Below are 17,998 nucleotides of genomic sequence, written 5' to 3' on the forward strand. Positions count from 1 at the left end.
GTCCCTTGAGCGCCCTAAGTGCTCAAAATTGTCAAACTTTAATGGGCCCTAACTCAAAATCCGTGGCACCTGTGAATGATCCATTTGAATCTATGGGGCCATGAGAGGGGTCCCTACAAAAGCCTATCTTGGTTTTTCAAGTTTCCCTACGATTTTATTAAGGCATCAATTTTTCTGTTGGTGAAAAAATCATCAGTCTCACTCAATCGAATGTTGTCGCGTGGCTGATTTCTCATTCTGCTCATCGCAATGACAAACCATCAGCTCTAACATGTCCAGTTAGGCATTTTTACCCTATGCATGCTCCTATTTTTCCCCCCCACTCGATCCGATGCTCAGGGTCATACCCTACCGGCGTCGTCCCTTGAGTGCCCTAAGTGCTCAAAATTGTCAAACTTTGACGGGCCCTAACTCAAAATCTATGGCACCTGTGAAAAATCCATTTGAACCTATGGGGCCATGAGAGGGGTCCCTACAAAAGCCTATCTTGGTTTTTCAAGTTGCCCTATGGTTTTATTAGGGCAGCAATTTTTCTGTTGGCAAAAAATCGCCAGTCTCACTCAATTGAATGTTGTCACATGGCCGATTTCTCATTCATCTCGTTGTGATGATGAACCATTGGCTTCGACATGTCTAGTTAGGCATTATTACCCTATGCATGCTCCTATTTTACCCCCCCCACTTGGTTGAATGCTCGGGGTCATACCCTACCGATGTCATCCCTTGAGCACCCTAAGTGCTAAAAATATAGATAAACAAGCATTACACTATAAACACATAATGATTATCAATATTTCCATGTATTGTATACACATAATTACCATTACACTTGCATGTGACATCCATGAAAGGATATGCAAACATGATTGTTTTTTCATTATCAATACAACTACACCAATGTATTCATGTACAGATACATTGTATATCATCAATATAACTAAACCAATTTGCTCATGGACATTGTATATCATCATAACAATGTTACATCAATTCACATCCATATACAAATACAACATCCCACTTCATCTGCATCAGACATCCTCATGGCCTAAGATAAAAGCTTACATACAACAATGCCTGCATATAAATGAAGACCAAAATAAGTAACCTTTTTATGTGGAATGAATGTGCTACAAGAAACAAATTATAACACTTAATACAAATTAGTTTGGAAAATTATAAATAGATCATTTCAAACATTTCTAAGATGCACAAGATTGTATAATTACAAAACTTACCAGTTTCTCTGCAAAGTATACAAGCATAACTTTGAAGAAAGACGCATGTTGATTAAAGCCCTTCTCACTACATTTCTCTGCATGGTTGAAGACGATGGTAGATATGGTCATTTCTAAATAGCAATACATTCACTTGACTTAATGTTTATGCACAAAATTTTATCTCAATAATGCACAAAAGAATATGTACCATCACCAAGAGAGGGTCTTGTCAACGACGAATGATCTAGCATGAACCTGTATATCATCAAAAATCATAATGTGATGTACTATTGTATATCATCAATAAAGACCTGCATGAGCATAAAGGTTTTGCGATAATTATATCATCAAAAATTGTAAAACTCATCAAATGCATGATAATAAGTCGTGTTGCAAAAATATGTCCCTTCTGATTAATCGTGTACCCGCTACGTGCATGCAAAATCCGTGTTGCCAAAAGAAAATGTTCATCAATAGACCTGCATTTTCAAGACATCCTTAATATACACGTAACAAACTTGATCATTAAGGTTTAATGATCATTATTCAAAATGAAATGCATGATAAAAAAAATAAGGCACCATTAAAGGCCTACTACTCAAGTGTGCCTGAAGGGTCATCTCTTTGTTTAAGAGTATCCAGTATTGCTTCATGATCAACAGTGGTCACTGTCCATAGCTCTTTGGTCTTCGGTTTTTCTTGATGCTTCAACAACTTGACATTTGTAGCTATAATAAGGTGTGAATACATTATAATGGTTTTGTGTCTCTCATAGTCTTCAAATGCAGGTATGCCATTCTTTCTAATCATGTATGTTCACAACCAAGTTCCCACAACAACAACTGAACTTGTAGGATATGTGAACCCATCATCATCTATCATTGGTTGTGTTAGATTTTGTTTTCCCTATACACATCGTGCCAACCAATATTCTGATCTCTCTTCATTCCCTTGCGGTGCAACAACTGCAAAAACATGTCCTGGTTGTACAAGAATTGATAGACGATCATACTCAAGTGAACTTTCCATGTCATCATTTGACAAGGATATTGTTTGGGATAAAGGAGTTAGATAGTGGGGAACCCACGTATCAACCCACTCACTTGACTCGCATTGATCCCAATCACACCGAACACAACTCTGACAAAAACAAGCCAATGCTCATGTCCAAATGGTCCATGTACTTGCATCTGAGCTGAGAAATGAATGCATCTTTGAAGAATCTTTAATTGTTTGACAATCCAATCTATCTCCCACCATTCCCTCCTCAACCAACCAAAAGAATCTGCTCACTGCTAAATCAAGAGTACCTCCATGTGACAATGCTGAACTACACTAATCAGCAATAGAATGTGCATTAGAGAAATTTGCATCTGAAATCCTCAATTGCTTCTTAACTAGAGCTCTCTTCAAACATGCACCTGCTCCATCATGCTCTCCCTTCCCATGCCCTGCCTCAAAAAAACACCAAATATGAGGTATACGCCTCTCCACATGCATTCTACTCAACCAATAAAACATATGGGCATTCTTGAATTGACCCGTACAGTTATCTGACCATATTATATGTCGGTCAATTGCAATATCTTTCTCATGCAAGAACTCAAAAAAATTCTTGAAAGAATGTTGCACATACTTGGAGGAGTGTGATCTATCATCACTCATATAAAAATGATACTCCCTGATTATCTTCCTATCCTCTTCTGTATTATCAGGAGCATGTCTATATGTAATGTGAACAAAAATAGCAATCTGGACTGAATTGTAGTACTGAGACTGTACCTCATTCTGTGGTTGCAATGTATAGTTCTCTGCAAAATCAACCAAAGATACAATAGTGTTGTGTAGGGGAAAAAAGCGAGACTAGGTTAACATGCCCTAATCCTACCTTTTGACACACATTACGGAATACGAAAGAGCCTAGAGGTATCACACAATTGGCTACTTCTTCTTGTGAAAGAGAGAGCCACGGGCTACCTATTAGGATTTCTATTCCTTTGTTGAAGTTGGAAGATCAAATGATGCAAGTTCAAGCCCTAGTCCCAAAATGCAAGTATGAACTAATAACAAGATAGCAGAATTGAGATTAAACAATGAATAGCTATAAACACAAGGACAAAACAAGAATGCAGATGTGTACCCAGAGTCAAAATCTGATTGAAAATGTTCGGGACGGGGGCGCTGGCGCCACTGTCCTGATTTTGTCCCGAAAACTGCACCTGAAATTGTTGTTTTGCACTCTGGAAAACTGTCAGAAATGTCAAAAAATGTTGTCTGTCCGGAGGACCAGGGCGCCCAGCGCCTCTATCCCAGGGACCAGGGCGCCTAGCACCCCTGTCCTGGTAGGACCAGGGCGCCCAGCGCCCCTGTCTAGGTCTTTTGCTCTGTAGTTTGATGTGGAGTGCTGTCTCGACCTGCTCTTCTCGGATCTGTCACCTGCGGTGTCGTCCGAGTCCCGAAACCTGCACTTATATCTGAAAATGGTATGGGCGGCTATATAGGGTTTTGCCTTAGTCAAACCCCCGCTTCAATGATTTCCACCTCCATGAATAGCCAAGTTGTTTTGTAAAATGTATTGTGTGTGCAGACCTAGTGTGTGTGCAAGGTCCTAAAATGCAAGAAAGCAAACTAGAGCAACCTAGAAAGTAAACCCTAATTGCTTGTAAATGATAATGTAAATGCTCTAAATCAAGATGCAAAGTGATCTAAAGCATGAATAAAGGATATATTAAAGCTTATGCAAAGACATGAAAACAACATGAAATCATACCCAACCCTCAAGGGAGGAGTACAAGCCAATCTTCAGTCGGTAATCTCCTATTGCTCTTCAATGTCTTCCAAGCCCTAAATGGATGAATGAAATTGATAAATGCTTGATAGAAGGATGTTGAATGTTGTTGAAGTCTTCAAAGATCTGCTCTTTCGCTGCATATGAGGTTCCTGAAAACAAAAATCGGATCCTTTCAAATGAAGAAAGAGAGCTCTTATGTAGGAAAACCTAGATTGTAATTTTGTCTTTTGGCCGACCTAGAGATTGAATTTCCCGCCAATTTCTTGGGGTTAAGCTTTATTTTATGATTGGATTGTGCTCCTAAAATTTTGGGAAAAATGTCCGGGACCATGTGCACTCCGGGCACCACGGTCCCGACAACTTTTCACTGAATTTTCAGGGCCGTCAGATATGATGATTTTTCCTACGTCTAGTGATGAGTGTGGAACTGAGAGCATCACATGTTTGAGGAGTACAATTTCTTCTAGTTTTCTTCAGTCTATCCATGCACAATCCGCAATAAGGCAACACTTGCATCACCAGTCCGCAATAAAGTATCAGTTTCATGGATTTAGTCAGTTTCAGATGAGACACAACAACAATGGGCTTCAACAAATCAAATCTTTCAATAGACTTAGACAACATTATGGTTCAGTGCTATCTATCCTTTTGTGAAAGTAAACATTGTGACCACAATCAAATAGACTTATAAAAGTGACAAGAGACACTAAACTTGAGGACTACAGTGGATGTTGGTGTTGAGTCTTGGTTTTATTTTGATTTTATCTTTTGGTGACATGTCTTTTAGCTTTTACAGGATGTTTCTGACTAGAGATTCTATCTCCAGGATGTCTTTGACTAGAAAGGCGAGGATGGGGTATCGTCACCTATTTTTCTTTGTTGTCTGTAGATTGTCTCTTAGTAATGCTATGACTTGTCCAAGGATATGAGGACATTGTGAGTCTAGTATGAACTAGGGCATTCCTTGTTTGAGACTGTCTTATCTCTGTGCAAATAGGTACAATGACTTTCTGGGTCGAACATATACCTCGATTGTCATAACCTACTTGCCATAATAAAGCTCAATGATGATAATGCACAAGAAGCTCTTTCACTTTCATATCTTCCATCTTCCATCCCCCTTTCTTGATTGACTTCCATAGTCCTTCCCGAGTCCGTGTAGTTTGCTATCACATGACTGAGTATAATGACACACCAACAATATTTGCATTTCATGTAGTGGCACCTGCATTACCACATATTAAGCATTTCATACATACATATATAGATATCACAATTGCATCACATCCTGCACACAACACATATTAGCACATTTTACATTTGCATTATCATATTCATTTGCATTTAATACATTCACATTTGCATTGGCATAACATATTAAAAACATAAAAGAACAAAAATATTGCATTGCATCATATACATATTTGCATCCATAACATAAGCATCACATAGAAACATACATCATGAAACATCTCATCACATAGGTACACATGCATATAGTCATTGCAAAGATGAATCATCTCATATATATATCAAAATCATAAGTGTCATGATACAATGATGTCAAAATACATATGGCTACAATCACCCGAAGGTGTCATCATACAAAATGGTACAAAACTGATACATAGGGATCCCTCTAAGGCTATGATGAACTCCCTCCCTTGGAGCCACCTGGCCTCGACAAAGTCTGAGCCCTGGAAGGACCCGCCCCAGGATCATCTCTCCTATCCCCTCTATCTGGTGGTAGTGGAGGACCCATGACCCCACCGCTTGATGCCTGTCTCCTGTCCCTCCCTCCACTGGTCGTCGTTGTCCGTGATGGTCTACGGAAGCTCCTAGCCCGCTGCTCCGATGGCATGGCCCCATAGTATAGGTCTCTCCAGTAACCTATCTCCTCCCCGTCTCGCAAAACATAAGCATAACCAGCTCTATGTCCTCTACCGCTTGTCTCCCTGCCCTTAGTGTTGTCTCAGCCTCTGTATAACGCTAGATAACCTAATCTCACTTTTGCTCAGTGTCCCTCAGCTGTCTCTTGAGTCCATCGCTCTCCCGCTCGAGATCTTGGATCTCATCTGCCTGTCCCTAGTAGATCTCCCTCAACTCCAATAGCTCATCCTCCTCCTCTCCCCCCTGTACCTGTGGCTTCTCATGCCCCTTTACCTATGGCTGCTCTTGTGGCTGCCCCTGCCCCTATCCTTGTCCTTGTCACTATCCCTGTACCTGTCTGGGACCCTGTGTTGTTGGCATCTGTAAAGGCAATCCACCTTTGCCTCTCACCACGCGAGCCTATCTCTCCTCTCCACCCTCTCTCTGTGGAGCCACTCTCCTCTCTCCCATCACCACCCGCCTCCTCCATCAGCCTCTACCTCCACCATCTCCACCATCATCCTCATCCCCCCTGCCATCTCCATCTATCTGCTCCCCTGGATCTATAAGTCGAGGAAATGGATGCTCAACCCAATATGCAGTATACTCTACATCCATCCCTACATCCTCTATCTCTGGCCACATATCCCAAGGCAAGGGAATCATCTCTACCAACTGCATCACTGTCTGATCATATGACAATAACGGCCTAAAGTCTGCCTGATCCCTGATTGTCCGAGCATACATCCCGGAACCCCGTGGCATCCGTTGTATCCTATCGAACTGCCTACAAACCCTGTCAACCAACTACCTCTTCAGTACATTGGACATCCGCCCAATCAGATACCTACTCCTGAAGGTGTATGGCAGCTCCACTATGTCATCCTCCCACTCCTCACACTCTCGGTATGGCCTCCATACCACAGTGTCAATCTCATTGATGACCCTGCGCTAGTGCTCCAGTCTCTTGATCCGTGGCTATGAGGTAATCATGTCATATAAGTGAACAAAACTACTCCCATGGCCCCTGCCTCTGAAATGTATCAGTCGGGTCACCGACAACTGCTCATAAACCCATACCTTCAATAATGTCACTCCGTAGCCCAATCCTATGGGTCCATGGTATACAAACTGATGAAGCTCATAGTACAAGTGTGCTAGCACGCACGGTCCCTAGGCATATTTGGTATGTTGTGTCACCAGTGCCTCCAATGTGCTCCCACAGCCCACAGCCAACCTTGGTGTCACCCTATCTGGACATAGGAACCCACTGATCACTCCTGCCGGTACTGATGGTAGTGCCAATCTTGTTCGTGTCATGGTATCCCTTGCCACGTGTCCTGCTCTTATCTCCAATCCCGAATCTTGAAACACTCATCTCAGGGCATCCCTGTCTCCGTCTCGATCATAGGGTATCAACTCCCCATTGATCGGTATCCTTAGTATCTTGTATACATCCTCTAAGGTGACTGTCATCCCACACATCAGCAAATGGAAAATGCAAGTCTTTGAGTGCCATCTCTCAGCTAGCGCAGTCAGCAACCCCATGTTCGCTTGAAACTCAGGCACATACAGAATGAATCGCAAACCCATAACCTCAATGGTTGCTCTGTCCTCAAAAGTCAGCTCCAGTCGTAAACTCTGAGTCGAGGGGAATCTCTCCCGTGACTCCAACATAGGTAGGTACTCCTACAGTCAAACAAATCAGTTGTGTCAGTTAACGTGGCATTCCCTGTTCATCACAAAAGGCTTCTTATTATTCTCAGTGCTTATGATACTCTATCCTAGTGACACTCACTGTTCATCACAAAGTGTTGTTGTTTATCCTAGTGGTACTCCATGTTCATCACAAATTACTATGTGTTTTGCACTCCCTATTCATCACAAAGTGTTGCTCTTTTTAGTACTCCCTGTTCATCACAAAGTACTATGTCTTGGTACTCATTGTTCATCACAAAGTGTCTCGATCTATCCTATCCTAGGGCCTCTGCTTGAGTGTATCCTCTTGAGTAGTTTCCTAGTTGGCAACGTATGTTCAATCACAAAATTGTCAATCCTAGCCTTATCTGCTATTCTACCCTTCCTTAGAGGACCTGCTTGAGTGTATCCTCTCAGCAGCTTATCCAATCGACAGCGTATGTTCATCACAGAACTGCCGATTCAACCTTCAAGACATAAATGCGCTTACATATTGCACAAACGTGCCTGCTCTGCACAGACACGCCTGAAATACACAGACGTGCCTATGCTTTGCACAGACACGCCTTCTCTGCACAGACATGCCCACATACCACAAACGTGCCTAAACAACGCAGACGCGCTCGCATTTGACATAGACGCCTTTTCTTGCACAGACGTGCCTGACACAAACCTAGACGCGCTTGGCTAACCTAGACGTGCCTGGCACCAGCATAGACACACCTTAGCATTTTTTGACCTTGTTTGACATATTATAGAATGCATTTATTGCGCTACCTAACATGCATTAATGACAACATTTATTGTGACAAAGTACAAAGAGGTTTTGCGGTACTTACCGACTCTCCTGCATCTGTTGGCCTCTGAAATCGACGAACGCGATCGAATCTGTGAACCAATGCCATCACTGTTGAGTGTTGTTGCTCTATTCTCTCTCTGCACTCTGATCTCTTGGATGTGTGGATGACAATGAGGGTGTATTCCCCTCGTGGTCTATTTTATAGACTGCCCTAGCCCTAGCCCTAGCCCTAGCCCTCGTTTCTCGAGTCAGTCTTCGTTATCCCGTGACTCTGTCACTCTATCCTATCTTGTCAGTCCATTCTAGCCCTTTCTTTTTTATCGAGAGATTGTCTGCGATCTTTTCAGACATTTTCATCCAATGTCTCGAGGGGGCATATCATTCCCATCTTGGGGCCACTTTGTATCACGTCATCTTATCTTCTTTGAAACAACATGACAAGCTGCATTGTCTCAAAGAAGGACAAAATGTAGACACCTAAAATTGTCCATATCTAATTAAATAAATATCTTTATTCATTTAATTATTTTAGCCTAATTCTTCTATTAATTAAATAAATCTTTATTTATTTAATTAATTCATTTATCCTCTTCTAGCCTTATTTCTCATTTAAATAAATACATTTATTTATTTAAATTATCCTTTTTCTAAATTAAATAAATACTTATTTATTTAATTGATCCCACTTCATCTATTAATTAAATAAATCTTTATTTATTTAATTAATTCATTAGCCTTTTCTACCCATGACACATGTCATTCATCTCTTAATTCCTACACTACCTACCCTCTCATTATTTTTTTATTTTCTCTACCTACCCTCTAATCATAGCCGACCATTTATCTTTTACACCTCTCAATCTTATCCCTTCATTTCTTATAGTGTCTTCTATATAAGGAGATGCTTTCTTCATTATCAAACCTTGACTGATCAGTTGACTTCCCAACTACGCTTTTGAACTTTCATATGCGATCAAGCCTACTTGCAACCACATTTATGTTCTTTGTTGAGCTCTTGTGCACACATAAAATTTGAGAGCAAATATATCAAGCAAGATCAATAGAGATAGGAAGAATGGAGATTCAAACCCTATTGGACATGTGATGGTATAATCTTTGTGATTTCATTTGATTTGCATTGTCTTAGGTAATCTTCATATGTTATGGTGGATCTTTGTTGTTGTTAAGCTAGGGTTTTGTGGTTGAATCTATTTAGTCTTTCAATATTGTTGTTATCCATTTTCACTGTATACAACCACAAACATGACTATGTCCTACCAACGCAAAACATGTACCTACATACCCATGACACCATAATCATAACCATCGCTATACCTACACTCAACTATCACCCACATGAAACTCCAAGTCTCAAACCATGTACAACCATGACCTCAAACTAAAGATAACATGTGTACCTATCACCGTCAAAGTCCAACTCTACAAAACACTTGTAAACCTGTACCAAGGAGCACCAAATATAATAATCATTTGTAGCATCATAAATATCTCATAAAAACATGTACTACCTCAAGGTTTCATCTCGTGACTCGTCTGGATGCACTCTTACTCACACCCTGAATCTCAAGCATCTACAAGTGATAAAACAAGTACACACCTTTCCATATTCATCAAACTGATAAAATAATAGCACTACATTGTAGTAGACTGAACATTCTCTCCAACGCCTATTTGAAATCAAAAATCCAATTTTGTATGCAAAAGTTATGACCAAAACCGTGTAACAGAGAACATTTAGCTTCCAGGTTGCAAAAACATGTCAAAATAACAAAAATAGGGAACCAAATTGTAGTGCTCAGAATCATCTTTCCAATGAGTATAAGAAGTCAAAAAATTGACTCTTCAAGTGAAAGTTATGCTCCGTTGAATAAAATCAATGAATTTCCTTATATGGAAATAAATTGTGGATTTAAAAATTTCCTTTCTCCTTCATAAACGAAATCATATTACAAAATAATTTAATCCAAAACCCTTACAAAAAAGGTTTGTTGACATGTAAACTCCAACTGATTTGAATTTAATTAAATTTAAATGGCGGATTGATTTAATATTAAAAATGGCAGTTTTAAGTTGGGCAGGGTTGGTGAGTTTTACCATCGCACAGTGGCGGGGCCACCGTTGGTGGTACCTTGTCACCGGTGAGGTTGTCGGGGCTAATAGAGCCCAACCCTGCCAGTACCCGTGGGTACTGATAGGGTCAACCCCTATTAGTATCGTAGTCTGTGGTGGGGGAGGAGCCTGTGACCCCCTAATAAATCTTTATTATTTTTTTCTCAATTCACCCTTTAAACAAAAAAGGCCCACTGACATAATTTTTGACATTTTTATTTAATTTTTTATTTTGCAGGTACAAAATATTAATTCTAATAGGAAATCATTTTTTTTAATCTTTTGCAAATTGTCACAAAATTGACAGTCGTCGAGGTCGTGGTACTAAATTATTTTTGCAATATTTTCAACTATGACAAAATAGGGAAAATTATATATCAATTTTTGTTTCTTGGCCAACCTAGATCCAATGGTGAAGTCTATTTTGTCCTATGAGGTCATTTTTGAAAACTCCCCCCAAAACCCTCATTTAAATGCACATCCAAAGGAAACCCTTTTGACCCAATATTTTCCAAACCCCAAATCTGCAAACAACCCATCACAACAACAAACTTAAATCCCTCAGATCTATAGTAAAATAACCTGCAAGTGTGTTCCATACCTTGTAATGTCCCAATCTTTTCATGCATGTCCATGGCTTCCACTTTGCACCTCTTCCACTCAAGCTAGGGTTATCATTCAAAATCAACTATGAAAGCTCTGATACCACTTGTTAGGAAATAATTCTTTAAACCCACATACAAATAATCCATTTCCTCCATAACCCATGAGAGAAAGCATGCATACAAGCTTACAAAATCACCATAATAAAAAGATCAAAATAGACAAGCCACAAGATAACACAAGATATATCCTAGGAAAAACCTCATGAGGGAAAAACCCAGCCTCCAAAAGCCTCCATACTCCATCATATCAATCAACCATAAAGAAACAAGAGTTACAATGAATACCTTCAAATCATCAAGCCCTCCAATAGACTCCCATGTGTCCAAGCATGAATCCACACATCCCATGCCATGCTTCACAAATGCAATCCTCCAAAGGACTCAAGACAATGACAACCCAAAACTACCAGCTAACCTTAACCACTAAACATGTGTTTGCTTATATAGACAAAAGATCACACATAAACAACTAGGGGTAAAGTAAAACCATGTGCTTCCTAGCCCCTTGACCCCACATTTAATGTTGGGTACTAAGTTTTCTCTTTTTAAATATCTTTCCCCAATATTAAATAAATACAATATAATAATCCCAATGTTACAATACAACTCGTCAAGTGGCCCCGAGAATATTCCCAAGGAATCTCTACATGTTACACATCCATGTGCAACATTAAATGAATAAATATTACAATACATGTCCATGGGAAACCACATAAAAATTAAATATTACAATTACAATGTTATTATGCAAGGTGTACAACACCTATTTTCCCAATAGGAATAGATTAGAATCTGCTAAGAATGTGATTTCTACACCATTCTACAAAAACTTGATAATATGATGATAAGTGGATGGGATTTCATGTATTGCATGGATCCATGCATGACCAAGGATGATGTTATATGGCAACTCAAGGTCAAGGACATGCATCATGGTTTCTTGTAGAACTTGACCAACTTGGATGGGAAGACATACTATGCCTTCAATTTCTCTTTTTGCTTCATCATATGCTCTGATGTTTGTCTTCTTTTGGACATCTATGTTATCATTTAATTATCTTAATTATTTTATGAGCTTGTATGTATACAAATTTAAATCAAACTTGCCATCTATAAGGACTCGTTTGACCTTACATTTGTGCAAAAGTGTCTCTATATAAAGTGTTCTATTAAATGGTATAATTTTATAGATGACATGTCTTTTCAAATGAAGGCAAGGTGATATGAAGAAGGTGAGTGTCCTATGAGGCCTTGGAATTGGTCAAGATTCATATTACTAGGAACTCATGACTCTTTAAAATTTTGATCCAATATGTCCCTAGAAAGAGGTGATGATATGAGAAGCTCCAAGATAGAGATTGTGTTGAAGTATTTCCAAGATGCTCAAGTAAATCATATTGGGTAGCTTGTTGAGAGGACGTGAGTGTCCCTTGGATGGTGAATTCACCATACCTAGTGGTGACACCACAATTAGGACCTTTAGTGGTGAAAGTGTTGACTTTTGGATTAACTTATTTTATATGACCAACAACTAAGTCATGAGAAGGGTGTAGCATGAACATTGTTTATTTGATTACCTTGGTTTGGACATTTATTATGCATCGGGGTTGATTTTGGTCATACATAGGGGATGGGTCCTAATAGATACCTAATTGCTCATTAGGTGAGGAGGATGATTGACCTTCCACTATAAACTTGTTGTGATCAATAATTTCTTGGACATTTCTTTTTGAGTTGCATGCACTTCGAAATGGTATGACCTTTAACTTGATGGCATTTCCAATGTTCATTTTCTCTATACCATGATGATTTTGGTTTTCTTTTGTCAAAAGTTTTAGTGTATGCATATCTAATAATGTTTTCTTTGACAAGTTTTTCAGATACTATTTATATTGACTCACCTAAAGGAGTATATTTACATCTTTGAGTTGTAAGGTGTCTTGATGATCCTTGTTGTATAGTAACAAGACATTTTCATAGGAAATTTTGAATGATGGGTTGGTCTATTTTGACATTATTGGTGCAATTTGAACAACTTTAGTATTAGTGACCCCATCACTTATAACATTTTTATTTTTAAGCCAATATTTTGACTTGCCATTAGTTTGATTTGTATTGTCCTTGTCTATATATAAGGACTTTCTCTATAGTGTCTCCCTTCTCAATGACCTCATCCAAATTTGTGACACAATGGACCTACAAATGAAAGGCCTATTTTGGGATAAAGTTAATGAAAAAGATATTGGAAAGCTATATATCTATTATAACATATGGAAAGTGACTACGAAAACTTCTCCATCTTTGGAGGAAGGAAGAAAATCTTTGATCATTTTTTCGTTTAGCATTACATAGGTCAAGCATTGAAAGTTCATGTTCTAGAGTCTAAGAGAAATGGTTTACAATTTTTTCAACTAATTGTGGAAAAGTGGAAATGGTTCCATGAGGTAGGTGCATAAAACACTTAAAATATTTTCCTTATAAATTCTTGGGAAATAGTCTCATAAGATATGTGTCATAATAAGCCACTTGATGACATGCCATGTAATATTCTTTAACATTATCACATGGATCTCCTTTTCCTTCATATTTTTCTAGTTTTGGCACTTCAAAATTTTGAGTTAAGGGGATCAATGTTATAAATTTTTCAAAGGGGTAGGGGCATAGTTCTTTGAATTTGCATGTTTTCTTTTGTTGTAAGGTCCATTATTGCATCCACTTAAGATTTTCTTCCATCTTTCACCACTCTTGGGCGAAGGGATTCCCAAGAGTTCAATTTGACATATGTGGTGGTCATTGTTTGTTATATGGTAATTGTTGGTAGCTACATGATTGTTGTTAGGTAGGTGATTGTTGTTGATTCATTTGGGTTTGTATGTATTGTTGTTATTGTTGGGGTAGATATCGCTTCTAAATGGGAGGTAGGGTATATTGTTGTTATTGGCATGGCTATTGCTTATACATGAGAGGTAGGGTATACTGTTGTTGTTGATACATGGGGTTGCATATAATGTTGGTGTTGATGGTGTTGGAGAGGGGGTTGTGATGTGTTTAAGGGAGGTTGATATGTTTGAGTTTGAATTTATTGTAATTTCTATTGGATAGTTGGTTAGTGTGGGATGATTTGTTGTGTGTATTGTTGTTGTTGAGATTAGGTTAAGATGTAGGAAGTGGAAGATAATATATTATGGGTTTTGTGGTCAAGTATAAGAAAAAATTGTAGCAAAGTGGGTAGGTGATGGTTGAGGTAAAGACAAAGGTGGTAATGATTAGATTAAGGGTATCATGGAATGGAATGAGGTTTGGGTTTGTTGGATGTTTTGATTTGCTAAGTTGGATTGAATCCTAAGAGTGGGGTTAGACAATGTGTTTTCTTTGGGAGGTGGAGTCCTAGTCCTATTAATAGGATTAGACAACATGAAAGTAGAAAAAAGTAGGAAACACCTCTTGTAGTGGGTAGTAAGAGTTAAGAGGGTTAGCAATGACTTGTTGTGAGTTTTCATGTGATTGGTTGAGAAATTTTAATGTCACTATGGGCTCTCGCATGGTGAAGTTATTTGTTCTAGGTTAGTTGACATTAGAGACAACTATGACTATATTTTGAGGCATTTCATATTTGAGATTTTCAAAAGTTGATGTAACTACATTTTCCTTCTTAATAAGTTTTACTCAAGTTGGTTTTGTCAAAGATAGGGGAGAGTGTAGTACCCTCTATAAGTTGGTCTAGAGAACTTGTTTTGTTCAAACCTATAAAACGATCTGAATAGGTTTGAGTAAGATTATCTTCCATAAACTTGACAAAACTAGGAGAGTATTCAAGTTGATCTAACATGTCTTGTTCATCAAGACTAAGATTATCTTGTAAACTCTTGATTTGATTGTACTAACCAATCATAAATGGATTTGTAGTGCATTGCACCATGTTTTTTTCCTTGCAACTTAGTTAAAAATTACATGAATCTAGTGAAACTAATTTTTTGGATTTTTTGGTTTTTCAACATTTTTGGGTTTTTTGTTTTGAAAGACTATACTAAGAACAAGAAAAAAGATTAAAAAAACAAAGGCTCAAAAATGATATGGTCCTCATTGGGTTTTAAATGGTGAGGCTCTAAAATAACAATAACAGATACAAAGAACACACCAACAATCCTAAAACTAATCAAGTGGGAGTGCATCTTAGTGTATTCCCATAGTTGGTACTATCTACCTGTAAATAGATAACTAGGGATTACCACCAAATTAAAAAAGTGTAGAATCCCTTTCTAAAGGTTTCTAAAAGCTTTACCCTGGTTAATTCTATCTCATCACAATGAAGTGTGTTCTAACTAGCTTCAAGGTATAATCCACATCCCCACACTAGAAGACGCTCAAAGGACTCAAGCTAAGTTATACAAGCTATCTAGGGGAGTACTTGAAACACCACAAAGATATATAAGGTCCAATCCACAAACACTAGTTGGTCTACAAGTGTGGGACTTAGGTGTAAGCGAATGTCCCTTCACCTCGTGTCTTGAATAACAAAGGGATTTAAAGATTAACTTGACAAGACATGACTAGACTAAAATACAACTTTTGTTCTCCCCTTTTAATATACCACATTGGAATGTGTTGTTGAGTTCATCCTCTAAGGTGATGGAATCCTTCTATAGATCTCCTAAACATTAAAAAGTAGTTTATTATTCTCAATACTATGCAAGTTTGCAAGAGAAGAGCATTTGTACACACCCTTTTATAATAAAAGATAGTTATTATTTGATTAACCATAATTGAAATGCAATGTTCCTTATAACCCCTCATAGCATTTTTTTTAAAAGACACATAAAAAGAAAAATATCTATAAAATTTTCTTCTAGTAGTTATCCTATAAAAAACAATTCGTTAGGAGTAAATAATGTTTTGTTCTTTAGCTTTTGAAAGGATTGGTTTTCAAGTTTTGTTCGTTGATGATGAGAGGAAGTTGCACTCAATGATTAGTTAAAAATAGATAAATGAAGACTTCAAATTAAAAAAAGAAATGATAAATTTTAAAAATTACCTAAAATTGATATTATAAGTGAAACTTATGTTAGTTTGAAGTTTACAAAGGAAATACTCATTTCAAACGATTATACTTGATTCTTGAGAGTTGATGTGAACAAATGACCTACTCCACTATGTTCAGCTTGGAGCTAGCTTTGTACATGCCTATAAGAAGCCGAAAAACCGATAAATATTGCAAAAAACTATAAACATTTTTCTAATAGTAGGTTTTACCAAAAAATACATTAAGGGGGGCCTAGAGATCAAAAATTACATTAAAGGGGACCTAGAGCTTTAATTCCCTACAACTGGGCTCCTAGTCCTAAATATGACTAAGGGCTAAGTAAAAAAGTACTAGATGTTGTTCAAATAGGGGTTTAAGTTTTCAAACCATGGTTTTCTCTTTGAAATAATGGTTTTGCCTTCCATATAATGGTTTCAACTCACAAACAGTGGTTTTGGGAATGCAAATAATGGTTTTGAGCATGCAAATAAAGGTTTTAGCCTCCAGGAAATGGTTTGGACTAAAAATTCATGGTTTTTTCTTAAAAGTAGTGATTTTGACCTTTAAAAGTGATTTTACACTTGAAAATGATGGTTTTGACACATTAAACATAATTTAGCAATTAAAACCTAGTTTTGGACTTGAAAATAATTGTTTTGACAAGTTAAATATAGATTTGCTAATTTAAACATGGTTTTATACTTTAAAATGATGGTTTTGACAAGTTAAATGCAATTAATACTTACAACTTTAATATTAATCACCCCAACACTTACAACATTTTTGTTTTTACGCCAAAAATTTGACTTGTCATTAATTTGATTTGTATTGTCTTTATGTTTATTATATATTTTACCTGACCCTTAGCAATAAGGACTTTCTCTATAGTGTCTCCCTTCTCAATAATCTCATCCAAACTTGTAACATAATAGACCTATAAATGAAGGACCATTTTTGGGATAAAGTTTGCTACTATAACCTATGGGAAGTGACTACGGAAACTTTTCCATCTTTGGAGGAAGAACAAAAATCTTTGACCATTTTTTCATTGGCATTACATAGGTCAAGCATTGAAAGTTCATGTTATATAGTGTAAGAGAAATGGTTTACAAATTTTCCAACTAATTGTGGAAAAGTGGTAATGGATCCACGAGGTAGGTGCATATACCACTTGAGAGCTTATCCTCCTAAAGATATGTGTCATAATAAGCCACTTCATGACACGCCATGTAATATTTTTTAACATTTGACAGGCGGATCTCCTTTTCCGTTTATTTGTCTACTTTTGGCACTTCAAACTTTTTGACGAAGGGGATTCAATGCTATAGATTTTTCAAAGGGAATTCTTTGAATTTGTATGTTTTCTTTCATTGTAAGGTTCTTGTTTGCATCCACTAAAGGCTGTTTTCCATCTTTTTTCCACTATTGGGAAAAAGGGATTCCTAGGAATTCGATTTGGCACATGTGGTGGTGACTATTCATTATATGATAGTTGTTGGTAGTGAGGTGATTGTTGATTATATGTTTGGGGTTGTATGTATTGTTGTTGTTGTTGTCGGTGGTTGTTGAGGAGTAGGTAGATGATGTTGATATATGAGGTTGTATATACTATTATTGTTGATGGTGTTGGAGGAGTAGGTAGATGATGTTGATATATGGGGTTGTATATATTATTATTGTTGATGGTGTTGGAGAGTGGGTTGTGTCGTGTTTAAGGGTGGTTGATATGTTGGAGGTTGAATATATTGCAGTGGGACGAATTGTTATGTTTAGGTGTTTTGTGTATTGTTGATGTTAGGATGAGGT

The 17,998-nt window shown here is 37.7% G+C and overlaps 1 protein-coding gene across 1 annotated transcript in view; it reads left to right on the plus strand.

Moving 5' to 3' along the window:
* Nucleotides 1-10,454: 10,454 nt before the first annotated feature.
* LOC131875013 (probable nucleoredoxin 1-2) overlaps nt 10,455-17,998 on the plus strand; it is a 12,547-nt gene continuing 5,003 nt past the window's right edge. The window contains exon 1 of the mRNA XM_059219013.1: nt 10,455-10,583. Within this exon, the coding sequence (XP_059074996.1) occupies nt 10,455-10,583 (129 nt within the window). The remainder of the gene's footprint in view (nt 10,584-17,998) is intronic.

Source organism: Cryptomeria japonica, chromosome 4 (genome assembly GCF_030272615.1).
Source record: "Cryptomeria japonica chromosome 4, Sugi_1.0, whole genome shotgun sequence".
Classification (NCBI taxonomy): Eukaryota; Viridiplantae; Streptophyta; class Pinopsida; order Cupressales; family Cupressaceae; genus Cryptomeria; species Cryptomeria japonica.